The 14,541-nt window shown below is 37.5% G+C and overlaps 1 protein-coding gene across 2 annotated transcripts in view; it reads left to right on the forward strand.

The window, feature by feature from the left end:
* LOC113501939 (protein prickle-like) overlaps window positions 1-14,541 on the forward strand; it is a 123,197-nt gene that overhangs the window by 45,924 nt on the left and 62,732 nt on the right. For both annotated transcript variants that reach the window (XM_026883269.1, XM_026883277.1), the window contains one exon: window positions 11,381-11,885. In XM_026883269.1, the coding sequence (XP_026739070.1) occupies window positions 11,381-11,885 (505 nt within the window). The remainder of the gene's footprint in view (window positions 1-11,380; window positions 11,886-14,541) is intronic.

Below are 14,541 nucleotides of genomic sequence, written 5' to 3' on the forward strand. Positions count from 1 at the left end.
CATCAGCTGGCTCACAGCATCAGTCCGTCTAATCGAGATGACGTTATCTACCATACTGTGCATCTCTCCGTCCATCTACACAGATCTCCGATAGCATCTCAAACGGCTGACAGATGTAATCCACGTGTATGTGCGATTAGCTAAACAATAGTCCATGTAGGGCGGTTATAGCGGGATAGAGGACAGAAGTCCCACTCTGTAGAAGACGAGGGAAAAGATTCAGCTGAATTATTAATTAACTTAATTTAAATTGGTTGCATTTCTTTTGATTCTTCCGTAATCGTGCATTTAAAAATAAAAGTATAAATATACAATATTTATTATGCATTCACGACTTATTAACTTCACTGGTTACAACGTCGGATTCAATATCGTAAAGGAATTCGACACAAAAGTTAAGAGACAGGATTAATCTACAACGTAAACCAAGAAAGTATACTTCGAGCCCTTTAAACCTTTTGTCTTCACTTTATTACGGGTATGTAACACGAGACGGGCAGACAGACAAGGCGTGAAGCGTGAAAGTTAGCGTGACAAGTAACACGATGCGATGACGTCACGCCCATGGGAGAAGAGGCTGAGGCGGGGCGGGGGGGGGGGGGGTGACTGCAGTAAAGATTTCTTACCCAGATAAATTCTCAATTAATTTCTATCTCATGATAATAGGCAATTAATCAGAAGCTACACGGCTATGGTAATTAGATCTCTTTCGCTTTTTACGCTATCTCGATAATTTGTAGTGCGTGAGTAGGCTGAGGTTTTTAAGGCTGTATTGTCGTTCGTGCTTGTAAGAACATAAGCAGATAACATTTAGTCAGGATGAAATACCTATTAGTCTAAGAACAAAGGCTAGCATTACATAAATTGAGCTATTGGCTGTCGTTTCACTTTACCTAAGTTTCTAAGTTTCTTTGTAGGTTTATTCTGGTTCCACGCTAAGGACAGAGAAAGTGATGGCTAATGTTCAAGCTTTCATTATTATTTGCACAAATTAGCTAATCAACCCTAATAAATCGATAATTAAATATCTTTAACTCACTTTCCACAATATTAACCATATTAATTGTAAACCAGTGATGCAGTTAACTTTGATGATGACGAAGAATTTTGTTTTATTAGGCGATGGACTCGTTATAGTCACCTACCTCCTCTGGGAAGAGAGCAGTTAGTGTGGGACTCCTACTGACTAAACCTGAACAACCGTGCTACGTGTCCCGCATTTGATGTATGAGAATGCCCGATCCCAACCTAACAAAAAAATATTGTGTGTAGCTTTTCTATTACAATTAAATTACATCAAAAGTAATCTAAACCGTCACCCGACAGTTCTCATTTCTATTGTTTACAAGACAAAAACACCATGTAATCCAATCACACAGACACACAGACGGACAGACAAGCCGCGAGGTGTGAAAGTAGTGTCAGTTTACGTAGAGAAGTACCGCGTGACGTGTGGGTGTAGTGTGTCACTATTGTTACCGGGTAGAGTTACTCATTGTGAAACGATCAGCCGACTGAAAACATGCGGTCAAAGATTTCTCCTAATGTGCGAGATGGATGTGAGGTTATATGTATAATAACACCTACCTATATTTACCCCTCTCCTGGGAACAAGCTTTACAGGCAAGGCATTGATAACGAAGCTATATAGCTCACTGCGGTTTGGCGATTTCTGATTCCAATATTTGGAATCCAGGTTTCATAAAACAATTTTTTTCACCGTCGTCTCTTATTTAGGACTGCTGTCGTTGTAAGCGGTGTCTTACTTCCACACTTAATTCGGACAAATTAAATTAAATCTACAAAACATAAAAATGGATATAGAGAAAAAAAGAACAAATATCAAATACGTCTAAATCACTGGCAAGCCAGATGATATAGTGCTGTACAGACACCAATTCAGCTTTTAACATTAAAGCTCATAAAATACATAAGGAAAGTGTTTTTCTTTTGCTAAAAGAAGGTACGAAAGCAATCCTCAAGCAAACTCCGACGAAACTGCTAATTGGCTATCAATACTGAGTCCCAACTAACATGATCATAACTCAATCATAGTCAACACATGCAACATATGCAAAATATGCAATCACTATTGAGAAAATAATAACTCCTATTACGATTGCCATAAGGTTCAATTTCGTATAGCACTAGCGAAAAAAATACTAGAAATAAGCAACACAACGAATAGTCTGGCATCCATAAAATAAAACACATTTACACAATAATAACATGTTCTTATTCGTGTGAAAAATAACGCAAGTAACCATTAGCTTTGTAATTGTTGGGGAAACTTTAAGGTATAAAATAAAAATGTACTTCTCAATACGTTTGCCTATGAGTGTGGATATACAGAAGGCGTACTCCGAACAATACAGAAATGTAATCAATAAATAAATCAATCAAAAAAAGATTTATCAGTCATCCAATGGTAAGGTATTTAATTTATTTTACTAAAATTGTGTTCTAAATACTTTTGTGAAAAACATAAAAAATATAAAAATCTTAAGTATTTATTTTAAATCTCATGTCACTTTTATTTATATTGTCTTATTTAAAATCACCTTATTTATTATCCTTCTGTAATAATTTACGAGGTGTTCCTATCTCACCCGCGGGCACGCACCGAGACTATCTGGACGCCATCTTGTTGTGGGACGTCACGTTATTTATGGCGCGATCCATCAAAAACGTTCAATTTTGCGGTTACACCTGTTCGCATTGCTTTTTACTGCAGAAAGGCGTTTCTGAAATTCATTTACTATTTGTGTAATAAATACATGGAAAAGTAATGCTGATATTGTTACTTTAAGAGCTAGTTTTAAAGGCAAACACATATTTTTATATTGAAATCCATCGAAATCCTTTGTTTCAATAGTTTACTTATCTGAAGTTAATTTAGATAAATTTTATAAAGAGAAGATTATCCAAGACAAAGTTTATCCAATTCGCAATGGTGCTCAATATTAATAGCATCGTAGATATTATATTAAATTTATTAAAAAGTCCTTTCTGCGTCATCGTTGGCTTTTCTTATACGTAACAACAGCCGTCATAACCTTTAAAGTCGAAGCAAAAAACATCGCTCGAGTTGAAATCCATTGCCGGCGATGGTATATCACTCTTGATTCAACTCAAATTATACATTAATCATGTTTGTAACGCAACCAGTGGCCGTTATGGTTGATGCACCACAAAGAAATCGATGAAAAAAAGGCATATTCTAATATCGCATTAAATGGCAAGGGCTGGTTATGTTTAACTCCTAAGACTATCAGAAGTGTTCGGAATTACAGCAAAGAGCCACCTTTATCCGTCCCGGTGTTTTTGACACTATCAAGTGTCAAGTGGAGACGTACAGCCATTTAAGAAACTTCACTCATCTGACATTTTTGATCCTGAATTTGGTCGTAAACTAGCACAAGAACAGTCCTACACAGATAAATGAGGGTAGAAATTTCTTGGGCATTGCATGATGATAGAAAGAACTAGAAATAAAAACTAATTAAATAATTGTTTTAAAGCAGTTACACAGCCATAAGTGAATCTTCCTCCACACATTCTAAGAATGGCACGTTGATTCCGTCATTACGCACATAGATGGCGCTGTTCACAGTTATCACAACACAACAAAGTTTAATCATTACTAATCTACCATTTCCTCTTAACTGTTTCACTGTTTTTATGACCACACACATTTACACTTGCTACAACCCTTATTTCTTGTACATAAGAGCTCTTTCTTTGCTTTTTTTACACCGTGAAGTTGGTTTTCAAAGCTTGAGAAGTGATATTGTTGCAGTCTTTAATTGTAATGCAATAAGGGTGAGATTGCAGTAGCAAATTAAGCTTTTTAAAGGCTGTATACAATAAGTGTTCTGTTATTACGTAGGTAATGTTTCCCAGAGCTGATAATAGTTGCGTGTCATCTGTGGAGTCACTTTCTATGACGTTCGCGTGCGGTGCTCTATGCTGTGAAGTTTTACGTTTGAAATATGTATTTACGTATCGTTAAGAGCTGTTATTATGAGAAACACATACGATTACTTTGAAGATTAAAATTACAACACAAAGTTGAGGGAAACTGGATTTAAACTCATAATCTTAAAGTACTAGTCTATTAGGAAGGTCCTCAAGCTGTCACCTATCACACCCACAACATAGAAATCATGACGTTTTATTACAACCCACCATTGTAAACTGAACTACATTCCAGGACTAATAAAGTCGAAAGCAGCTCTACTTACATTGGATTTATCACACTACAATCCATTTTATCTGGACCCATGAAAACGCACAAATAGTAACAAATTGCAGTTCAATTTACACTGGGAATTTATAATGCGCTCACATAGAATTGGCTTCGTTAGCGCCCTTCATTTCGATGCTACACAGTAAGCAATAAACGTCCAATTTACGACAACGGCACTATAAATAGTTCGTTCATAATCTTGTATTATAATACTCGTGATATTTTAAGACTTTTATTAGAGTAATTCAGTTTTAATTAGCTTTTTGGAAGATGTATCTTAATTGCTACAAGTATTTCTTCTTTCATAAATTTCCCGAGGAACGTTTAGTGTTTTGGGTTGTAATCACCGTTAGGCACTTAAGTGTCATAAAACATACCAACTTAATTATTAACGTGATTACCTAATCTTTAATTTGTTTCCTTGGATGAACCCTCATCTCACTCAATAACTCATCATATAAATAGGATTGGGAAAACTAAAACTGTTTTAAAGAACAGCCAGTGCCAAAAGTGTTTGTTTACCACCAAGTATCTCACCAATAGCAACTAATTAAAGCGGAATCTTAGACACGTAGGCAGTCTGCCGCATGAGGAGATAATTGCAGGTCCCAGCGGCCGCGTGCCAGGCATGGCTGGAAGACGAGGGGAATAGTTGGAGCTGCTGCAAGTTGCTGGCGACCAGCGACGAGGGAGTAAACATCTTCCAAGAGGTTTTATTATAGCGAAACGAGAAATAGCTAGCATGATAAATGGTCTTTAGAAGTTAATAAAATAGGCTTTTGCCATGCAGTTGGATGAGTCGGATGTCTGACGCTAAAAACAGCGTCTATAAAATCTGAAATGGTGAATGAAGTGGAAACGACCTCTTTCTGGAATACATAAGTGTAACAGTATTTACATAAACAGTACACCGTTACTGACTGTTCAAATATTCCAGTTTATTTTTATCCGAGCAAAGCCATGAAAACGATAAATAATATCTCATTTCATAAATGTTTTAAAAATGTTGCTTATTAACATGTTATGAGATTAAATAAAGTTAATAGTAAGGATATCCTAACAGTCACATGAGTTTTGTTTAATAAACAACATGTTATTATAGAGATACTCTCACGGACTGCGCCGGTGCATGTGAAAGTATCAGAATATTCAGAATTGTTTGCGCGCGGTTCCCGGCCTGTCGAATGCTAACAGACAATAGATAGGCAATGCATATGTTACCTTCATAGGTATTAACAGTATTTTCTGACTCCTTTTTTTTAATATTCATAATCCTCTATTGATGACTCGGATACACTCATCTAAACAGTACTTTGTGTATACTTACTCCCAATTAATAAAGGCTCTAATTCGAGGTGATCTCATCTCCCACAACCCCACAACGTAAACACCATCTAACCACAGCATCCGCTAGATCTCCACGCGTGATCCGCGAACAGGAAATAACAGTTTAATAACAGTGGATAATTATTTAATTCGTTTCAATCTGAGCTCGGACCGGTCCTGATATCGCACTGGAGACGTGCTGACCCGGGATACGCTAAGTCAAGTTAAATGTTTTATGCTTTTTAGATCGCAATTAATGATTAGAAGAACAGTAGGTCAGTTTCAAGTTCAAGAATCTTTACACTGTCGAATGTTTTAGAAACTTTTATTTCCTTTATTTTTCTACCTGCTTTTTTTGCAAGTCCAATTTGACAGGGTCCATATTGAGATGTGACCATAGTTATAATTTACCACCTGTGTACCATTATGGTATGCAATAAATATTTGACCTATTTCTGATTTCGACGGTGCTGAAATTTTGCTTAAATTAATGGTGATATGGTACCAATCTGACACTGGGGCTGGAAGATGACCTTAAAAGTTCCACAATAACGACACTGGCCTTGCCAAATACTTAGATCCCAAAGAAAAAAAGCAAGGTATACCTCAATTCCAGCCAGAGTCGCGCAGAGTATGCGCGAGCGATCCCGTGACTAAGGCAGTAGAAGGGGCCTGGGGTGTTTTTAGTCGGTGGAAGTCCGACATATCCCCACGCCGTGCCCTCGACGTGGTTTGAAGACATTAGCGTTTCACGCCGAAAAAAAAAGGTGTAACTCAATTAAATGAAGGATTGCAACGCACTGCCGTACTCCGACACAAAAACGCGGATGACGTAGCACGGCGGTTCAGATTTAGTCAGTAATTGAAATGTGGAATTCCCCGCCTTTACAAAAAAAACCGTATTCAGTTATAGGTTTCAGCCACTAAACAAATGTAACTAATCTATGATATGTATTTAGGAATATATAAGTATGTTTATTAGTTGTTGTACTCATAATACATGCTTAGTTAGGTTTGAGACTAGATAATGTTCTGTGAAAGTTGTAAAATATAGCTATCGGTGCCTATTTACCTACATAACATATGTAAAACGCAGTTCGCGTGTTAGTATTTCTCGTATGACAATTAACAGACAATTACAATAGCCATCCACGATATTTAAAGCTGTACACAACATGCCATGTCAGCCATCAAAATAATTAAACTTACTTTCTCGGTAACTATTACTTGGTACTGATCAATCGCGGGTTGTGTATTTACAACGTCTATCTTTTGCAATTATGTAAATTAAAATGAAAGTTTTTTATTTGATATTTAACCTAGGTATTTGCAGTTATGACTATTTACCAGTTTGCTTTTCAATTCTTTCTTCTACATTTAAATATCTGTTTTATTAGTGGTTTCTTAGGTTTACGCGAATGTTAGACATTGAAATGAAACTACTTTTACGGATTTTATCGCGGTTTAATTTTTTGATTTTGGTTCCCGACGTTTCGACCCCTTTGCAGGTATCATGGTCACGGGTAGAGTCTACCTGGCCACTAAAATCAAAAATTAAACCGCGATAAAATCCGTAAAAGTAGTTTCATTTCAATATCTGTTTTATTGTTATATTCCTGTCAAACTTCGTCATTGTTTGACAAGCTAAGTGAGCGTCAAACGCGTCATTTCACGGGCTATTGTCTCCAGTTATCACCGTGAAGTCTAATACATTACAACTGTCCATAAAGCAATATGTAAATAAACTACCTTCCTGCCTTTAATTTAGCAGACCAAAAATACCAGAAACAGGGATGTATGTATGGGGAATTTAAATAAAACAACTGTTTATTGATCTATCGACTGGCGTTTCAATTAGAATCCGTGACTTTATCAAATAATGTAAACGAGACCATAGCACCATAGAATTAGATGACAGCGCCATCTAGTTAAAAAAAAAACTTTTTTCTAACTTTAGATTGGCACCGAACGATGGCTGTATAATTGATCTTGGACTAGCTTTTGGTTGATGCAGAATATTAAAGTTTAACTATCACAGATCTCACAGAGATCCGATAAGCTTATTAATATTTAGATATGGATCTTATTCAAAACTATTATAATAGAGAGGATGTGGTAATGTAAGTTTATTTAAAAAATAAAAACCTACTCTACATTATAACTTTTATCCATTTAAGATAACAGATCATGTGATCAGATATACTAAGACGAACACATTAAGTATTCTTAACGTTAAACTCGTAACTGGCGACCTCCTTGCTGCATTTGAATCGCCAACAGTTATCCTTATTCTAATAAAACCAGTACTATACGAATAATCATACTGATATACAGGATGTTGTCAAAATGCGTAATTGTATTTTTAATAGCACTGTCTGTGATAGTCTCCAATATCTACTCCAAATGAAAACTAAATCAATGAAATCTCAGAAATCGGCTTAACAGTAATATAGACGATTTTTTTTTCCTGAAGGATGTTTTCTTTTCTATAGGTCAAACTAGCATAGAGTAGGTATGTGAACAGGACTCCTACGACCACGTCTTAAGGTCAAAGGTTGCAGAGTTGTGTCTCTTTTTCACAAATCCAACAATCTTTAAGAGCTGAAGGAAGACCTCCAAACATTTACACCCTGTATAACAGCCAGTATAGTAAGAGTCACACAGACAGACATTCCCACGTAGTCGCGAGTGACGCGCATACCAACACAACGAGCACATAAATAGTTATGTTAATGTATGCGTGTTATTACATACAGGACACCAAACGTGTGCCGTTTTCAATAAATTAATATTATTTTTTAATATGTCGTATATTTCAAGATGGGTCTTGGTCAGCTAAGAGTAGTGGTCTTTGAGAGCCTGAATAAGAAGATGATAGTTGGAGAACATTTTTAAAAAGCCTGTAGTTTTCGTGACACACAATTATTTTATTTCTGGCCAAGGTTAGCTGGAAGAAACCCATTATTGGGTTAGGCTCGCTTTTTGTAAACATTTTTTAAGAGCATACAATAATTTAAACGCAAGACTCTAACAACTGTGGATACCGCATAGGAAAATAGTAACAAATATTCAAACCAATAGATTAAGAAATATCATTACCTAACTCAAGTATCAAGAGACAAATGATCAAACAATTAAAAATAATTGTGAACATAAACTTCACCAAGAGGCTCATGAAAAGCTACCTTCTATAAATCTTATAATTGATGTTGTATCACTTTCTCCCTAATAACAGATAATTATAAAAACGAAAACTTTATCCACGAACGTAGGCTAACTCTTACTATCACACTGTTTACCATGTGGGAGCAAGGCAACGCGCTACAACTCACAAAGCGCTCTCTCTTTTCCACACTTGCAACATTTTTTACTGATTGGTTCAGTTACTGGTGCTAGGCCTCCTTCATGTGACGCTAATAACAGTTATTTTGTTAATAACGTAACGCTGTTTTGATAAATATCTGCTTCATTTGAATGGAATGTTCAGTATTGTGTAAGATGACGGATGGGTTTTCAAGTCATTTATCAAAAACTGGTTCATTTGCTTACAGGCTAGTAGGTAATGATTGTTGTAAGTTGGTAAGTTGGGAGTTAGCATTGTTTTATCAAGTGTGTTTGATAAAGGTACTTTAAAGAGACATGGCTGGCAAGGTATGGGTAGAGGTGATCTTGATCATTTTAATTTGTAAATTGTTAGTTACAATATTTATTCCCTAGCAGATGGATAAACAGATTTCTGCTTTTCAAACAAGAAGACACGTATTATACTGATTTTCTAAAAGCGAAGAATCCCTTTCGCTGTTTGCTAGCGGCTATGAAACTCACATAAAAGTTGGTTGTTATTAATTTTATCCCATGTTTTCCAATAAAGATGAAATTGATTAATTGAAACTGTAAAGCATTATAACAAAATATTCCATTCCTTTATTAACCCCTGGCTTGCGCGGTGCCTTCTGTAGGGGATTCCAATCAGTCACGCGTTTAACCGCAATATTGCTCATCATGTTATTGGCTGCATTCGGATATCTTCGGCTACCTTCGGTTATCATCGGCTATCATCGGTCATCGGGCTTCCGACTAATTAAACATGGAGCTATTGACCCGGTGCCGGTGGCCCGTGCAACCAACCGGAAATGCTCAGATTTACTTTACTTCATCTTAGATTTTCTGTTTTATTATTTTTGAGTGTTGCTTGCAGTTTTTTAACGGCGATCTCTTTAAGATTTCTGAAATTCATAAAATAATTGTAACTATAAACTAAATAAAATTTGATTTTTGTATGTCGTCTGCTCGTTACAACCAAGACACATGTGCAGGCGTCTTCACTGTCTTCATATAAATATCCCAAGTATAAAAAAACTGATTATACACGCATTTGCATATAATATAGAGCAGCGTTAACCCGCGTACGCCTTTGTGTTGAAAGTTTGGTGACCGTCACCCGGTGGCCGCGGTCCTATAGACTCGTCATTGTGTTAATTTCTTTACTCTTTTCCAAACCTGTTGCAAATAAATAAGTGCTAGGTATATCTGGTTGGCTACATTCTTTAATAATGAGACTCAATTATACATGAATTATACGAAACGTTAAAAAGTAATGGGCTACATATTCAAGTAACTGACAATTTTCATAAATCATTCACCAAAATAACCGCCAACTGCCGCTATCCAACACCTTTTAAATTAATAAACAAAAACCAACCAGCCATTACCAGCTACCAGCCACAGTTTACGACGTTTACCGAACTTGTTAACAAAACAGATATGTATTCACAACGCCTGCGCCCGCGCATCACAAAAACTTTTCTATTATACACTGTCAATAAAACTAAACGAGCCAATCAATCGAATAGATCTCGGTTCGCGCTCTTTTTATTAATATCATCGGCATCTACTGAGCAATTACTGGCACTCGAGTGATGTATCGATATTACTCGATAGTTCTCGATTCTCGATTGTATCGGTACTCGGTAGGTCGTGAGATTGTGCGATAGCGGTCGGTAGGACCGGCGCGGCAGCCGCGGGGTTGGCTTCAAAGGGTTTGACGGATGACACGGGTATTTTCACTCAAGGTAGGTCTATGATGATAGGCATATATGACAGATGTACGTATACTTGTGGTCTCTTTGTTCACGTTTATGGTTGTCATGGTGACATATAACGTGACGTAGAATTACATAATTTATTGGCATAGAAAGTAGTTAGTAATTTGAATACCAATATACTGCACATATCTCCACAAACACGTCGATTTTCTATTATTAGAAATACAATATATCTGAAACTAATCTTAGAGTCTATAGGTAATATTTTTCCACAAAGGTCTTGGATAAAACTTAAAAAAAAAACTACAAATGCAAAACTTACGCACCCGCAGTACACTACTAACAGTCGGTAATTTGTCGTCACAATATCGCGACACTATCAATACCCTGACCATAACTAGTTTCCTCAAACGGGTACGGAACCAGAGACCGGGGTTAATGCTGCATAGCATGACAATACACAACCCGTTGGACTCGTTACAGCAAACGCAACACAATATGACTTAGATTAATTAGTTGCACAAACAACAGATAGCCATCTACAGATTAATGATTATAATGATAGATCTATCAGGATACAGACATGATAGGATTGTATTCATGGAATCGAACCTTGGTAGGTACTTGCGAATGGCTTCGTGGGTGACTTGCAAACTGTTGTTAATCGATACTGTTTTATTAATGATGACTGAAATTGTTGTATGTCTTTGTCCCTATGTACTGATTAGCATTACTGATTGTATAATGTTTCTGTTTCTAGGCCCGTCTGCCGGAACTGCGTGGTGTCACCAACAGGCTCCTCTCCTCCGCCGCTGCACGAGCAGGCCTCCTCGCCCCCGCCGCCCGCGCCCGCCTCCCCCCTCACGTCACCCCGCCTGCTGCCCTCACTACCATCCCCGCAACCATCGCACAGCGGCTCCTCAGCACCGAGCGTCTCAAACTCGCCCCATCCGTACTCGTATCCAAACTTTAGAAGAAGTCAACCAGTTCAGAATCAAGGGTTCTCAGAGTTCGGGTTGCTGCACAGTCATAGTGTGTCGCAGCTGAACCAGGCGGGGCAGAGCTACCAGTCGCCGCAATCACCGCAGTCTGCGATGTCGCTGTCGCCGCACCCGCCGCCGCAGGGGAAGTTCCGCGGCCTGCTGGAGCACGCCGAGCGGCTGATGAAGCCGGGGGACCCGCACCGACACTCGCAGAGTGATGACGACTCTGGATGCGCGCTGGAAGAGTACACCTGGGTGCCGCCGGGGCTGAGGCCAGAACAGGTAAATATAGTTTAAATCTTATTAAAATATTCTTTCTCTAGTGCCGACCTTTCCAGACCATCTCTTTACTTGTTATTGTGCTGATAATAATTCTTATGGAAAAGTGACGAAAACAAATGATTAATTTCGTCTAAGATCAAAAAAGACCAATACGTGCATCCTGCAAGTAAAAATTCCAAACGATCCCTCATCTCTCCATTTCCACATACTTTTTCATTTCCATTCACAACTGTTCTCCGCATTAATATCCACAAAAACACGGCATTTACAAAGAGTGCACTTACTTAGCTTCAGACAGTCCACTGTTAGGCACAGACACGGGTACTACTCCCACCTAAGTACCTACCTAGGGACGAAGTAGCCGCTGATGGCCGCCACGTTGCCATGGTAACCACAATGGAGCCTTTGTCCCGCACCCATTGTCACAAACGATGCTCTTTTTTGACGTTTTCTGGCTTTTTGTCAATGGGACCGTTTTTAGGGAAATGGACAGACATTTTTATATCAGTAAATAGCTGATAGTTGAAATAGAAGAATAATGTGTGCAGTAGAGTTTAAAATAAAAAGATAAAAATATAAATATTATAAAACAAAGCAGTAAGTTATACGAACTGTCAGCATGAATAAGTGCTAATAGTCATACCACAGAATTTAGAATAGTACTACGTCATGCTAACACAATGTATTTTTTTTATGAAGTCGTGTGGCCAGCTCCGGTAGACTTCGACTAATATAAACCATAAGGACCACCACCACCGGCCACTTACACACTAAACATTAATATTTATATCGCGTCATTATAAATTCGTTTAACATTAGCGTATGCCGTGACTAAAATCTTAAAAGCTGAATCACAAGAAAGCCAGGAGTCGAGACATTATAACCGTGAATTTAGTCCTAAGATATTAACTTCATGTCATTAGTGACGTTTGTCGGTCTGTCTCGTTATGTATGTCAGTTCAGAGTGACTGCACTTAATATGTCGTTAGGCAGACATACAGATACAAAAAGGGATAATTGTTCAGAAAGAAGACAGATTTAAGAAAACAATGCACAATTTAAATATCAACAAAAATATCACGTCTTGTATTTTGATAACTTTTCATGTTTTATGAGTTTATTTAGAAACTAAGAAAGTATACTCAACCATTCGGATACGTTGTAGTAGATACTTAACTTACCTAAAATAACAAACCAAAAGTAAATAAACTCGCCCGCGGGCGGTCCTCAATAGCGTCTTGAATACCAAAACATTCAGCATTCGGTATTTATAATTACAGTAAAAATACATTAACTTGGAGCCAGTGGAGCACAAAATTAAAATGACTCTCTCACCCTCCGTAATAAGCCGAGCGACCTCAGATATAACGGAATGAATTTTAAGTTGGACTGTCTAAGAGTTTGTTAAGCCTTTGTCAATTGAGAGCTCTATTTAAAACACAGGTCCAAAGAAAATCTTCATTGTATAATAAAAAATAATGGATCGAATGGACTTGTGCCGAGTGGTCAAAGCATAGTATATAGTATAATACACTACAGACTAGAGACTTCAGGCTACAACGCTAAACACAATGTGAGCGACGTGTCGCGGGTTTGATCACCGCATAGGACAAGCGTTTGTGTGATCCACGAATGCTTGTCTTGAGTCTGGGTGTCTTTGTGCATGTAACTAGATTTTTCTCAAACCTCGAAACGAGGAGACAATTTCTAAGGCAAATCTTGAAGGAAGTCGTTACAAAAATGTCTAGGAAGGGCTTTAAGCTACTTAAAGTAAAATAAAAAGTAAAAAGAAATATAGCAAACACAGTATCCGGCATCCTCGAGCAGCCGCGTCTGCCATCATTAACATACATGTTCAGCATTTAACTACCATTCGTATTTAGACCACTATTTGTGATGCGATGCGATTTACTTTATTCTAATCAAGCTTGGTGACATCTCCTAAAATACAGTTGGTATATCCCGCAGTATAACATCCTCTAACAATATACGGAACACACACATTCCGCTCACGTGCCGTTTTCATTGCAACGCCGACTTCATTACCACCCCGTGACGTCATATATATTAGATTTATCTCATCTGCCTTCATCCGGGTTTATTAGGATTTACTTACTGGCAATGAAATGAATAATAAGGTGTGACAGTTTTAATGTTCAATATTGAACTTTGGTTATTACATAATAAGGCACAAATTAAGAAAAAGTTATCTTTCGTTTACCTACAACTCAAAATCATTTTATATTATAATACTAAGCTAATAATAAACCTCCAAGTAAATAAATATACTACATCATAACTACCTACACTGCAACACATTGGCAAATATTTTCTATTCTCTTTCCCCTGGTCCTAAATCAATTAGCCGGTGTAGCCGTATAATATCCCCCTACTAATTTTATAATGCCACTATCACGGTCCACCACAGTCCAAGCTGAACATCTCGTGTAATAACTTAATGTCCTCATTCTGTTGGAAGAATTTATGACTCATAACCTTAAGCTCGTCTTCTCAATTGCATTAGTAGGAGCTCATTTATGTGATGAGTTATTTGTAGCGTTTAGCTGAACTGTAACTATATTTTTACAATAGGTGCCATAAATAATGTCTGACTAGTTGTATTTCATCCTCTGGTCCTATTTAAGAGCTTAGGTTT

This window comes from Trichoplusia ni, chromosome 2, assembly GCF_003590095.1.
Source record: "Trichoplusia ni isolate ovarian cell line Hi5 chromosome 2, tn1, whole genome shotgun sequence".
NCBI lineage: Eukaryota > Metazoa > Arthropoda > Insecta > Lepidoptera > Noctuidae > Trichoplusia > Trichoplusia ni.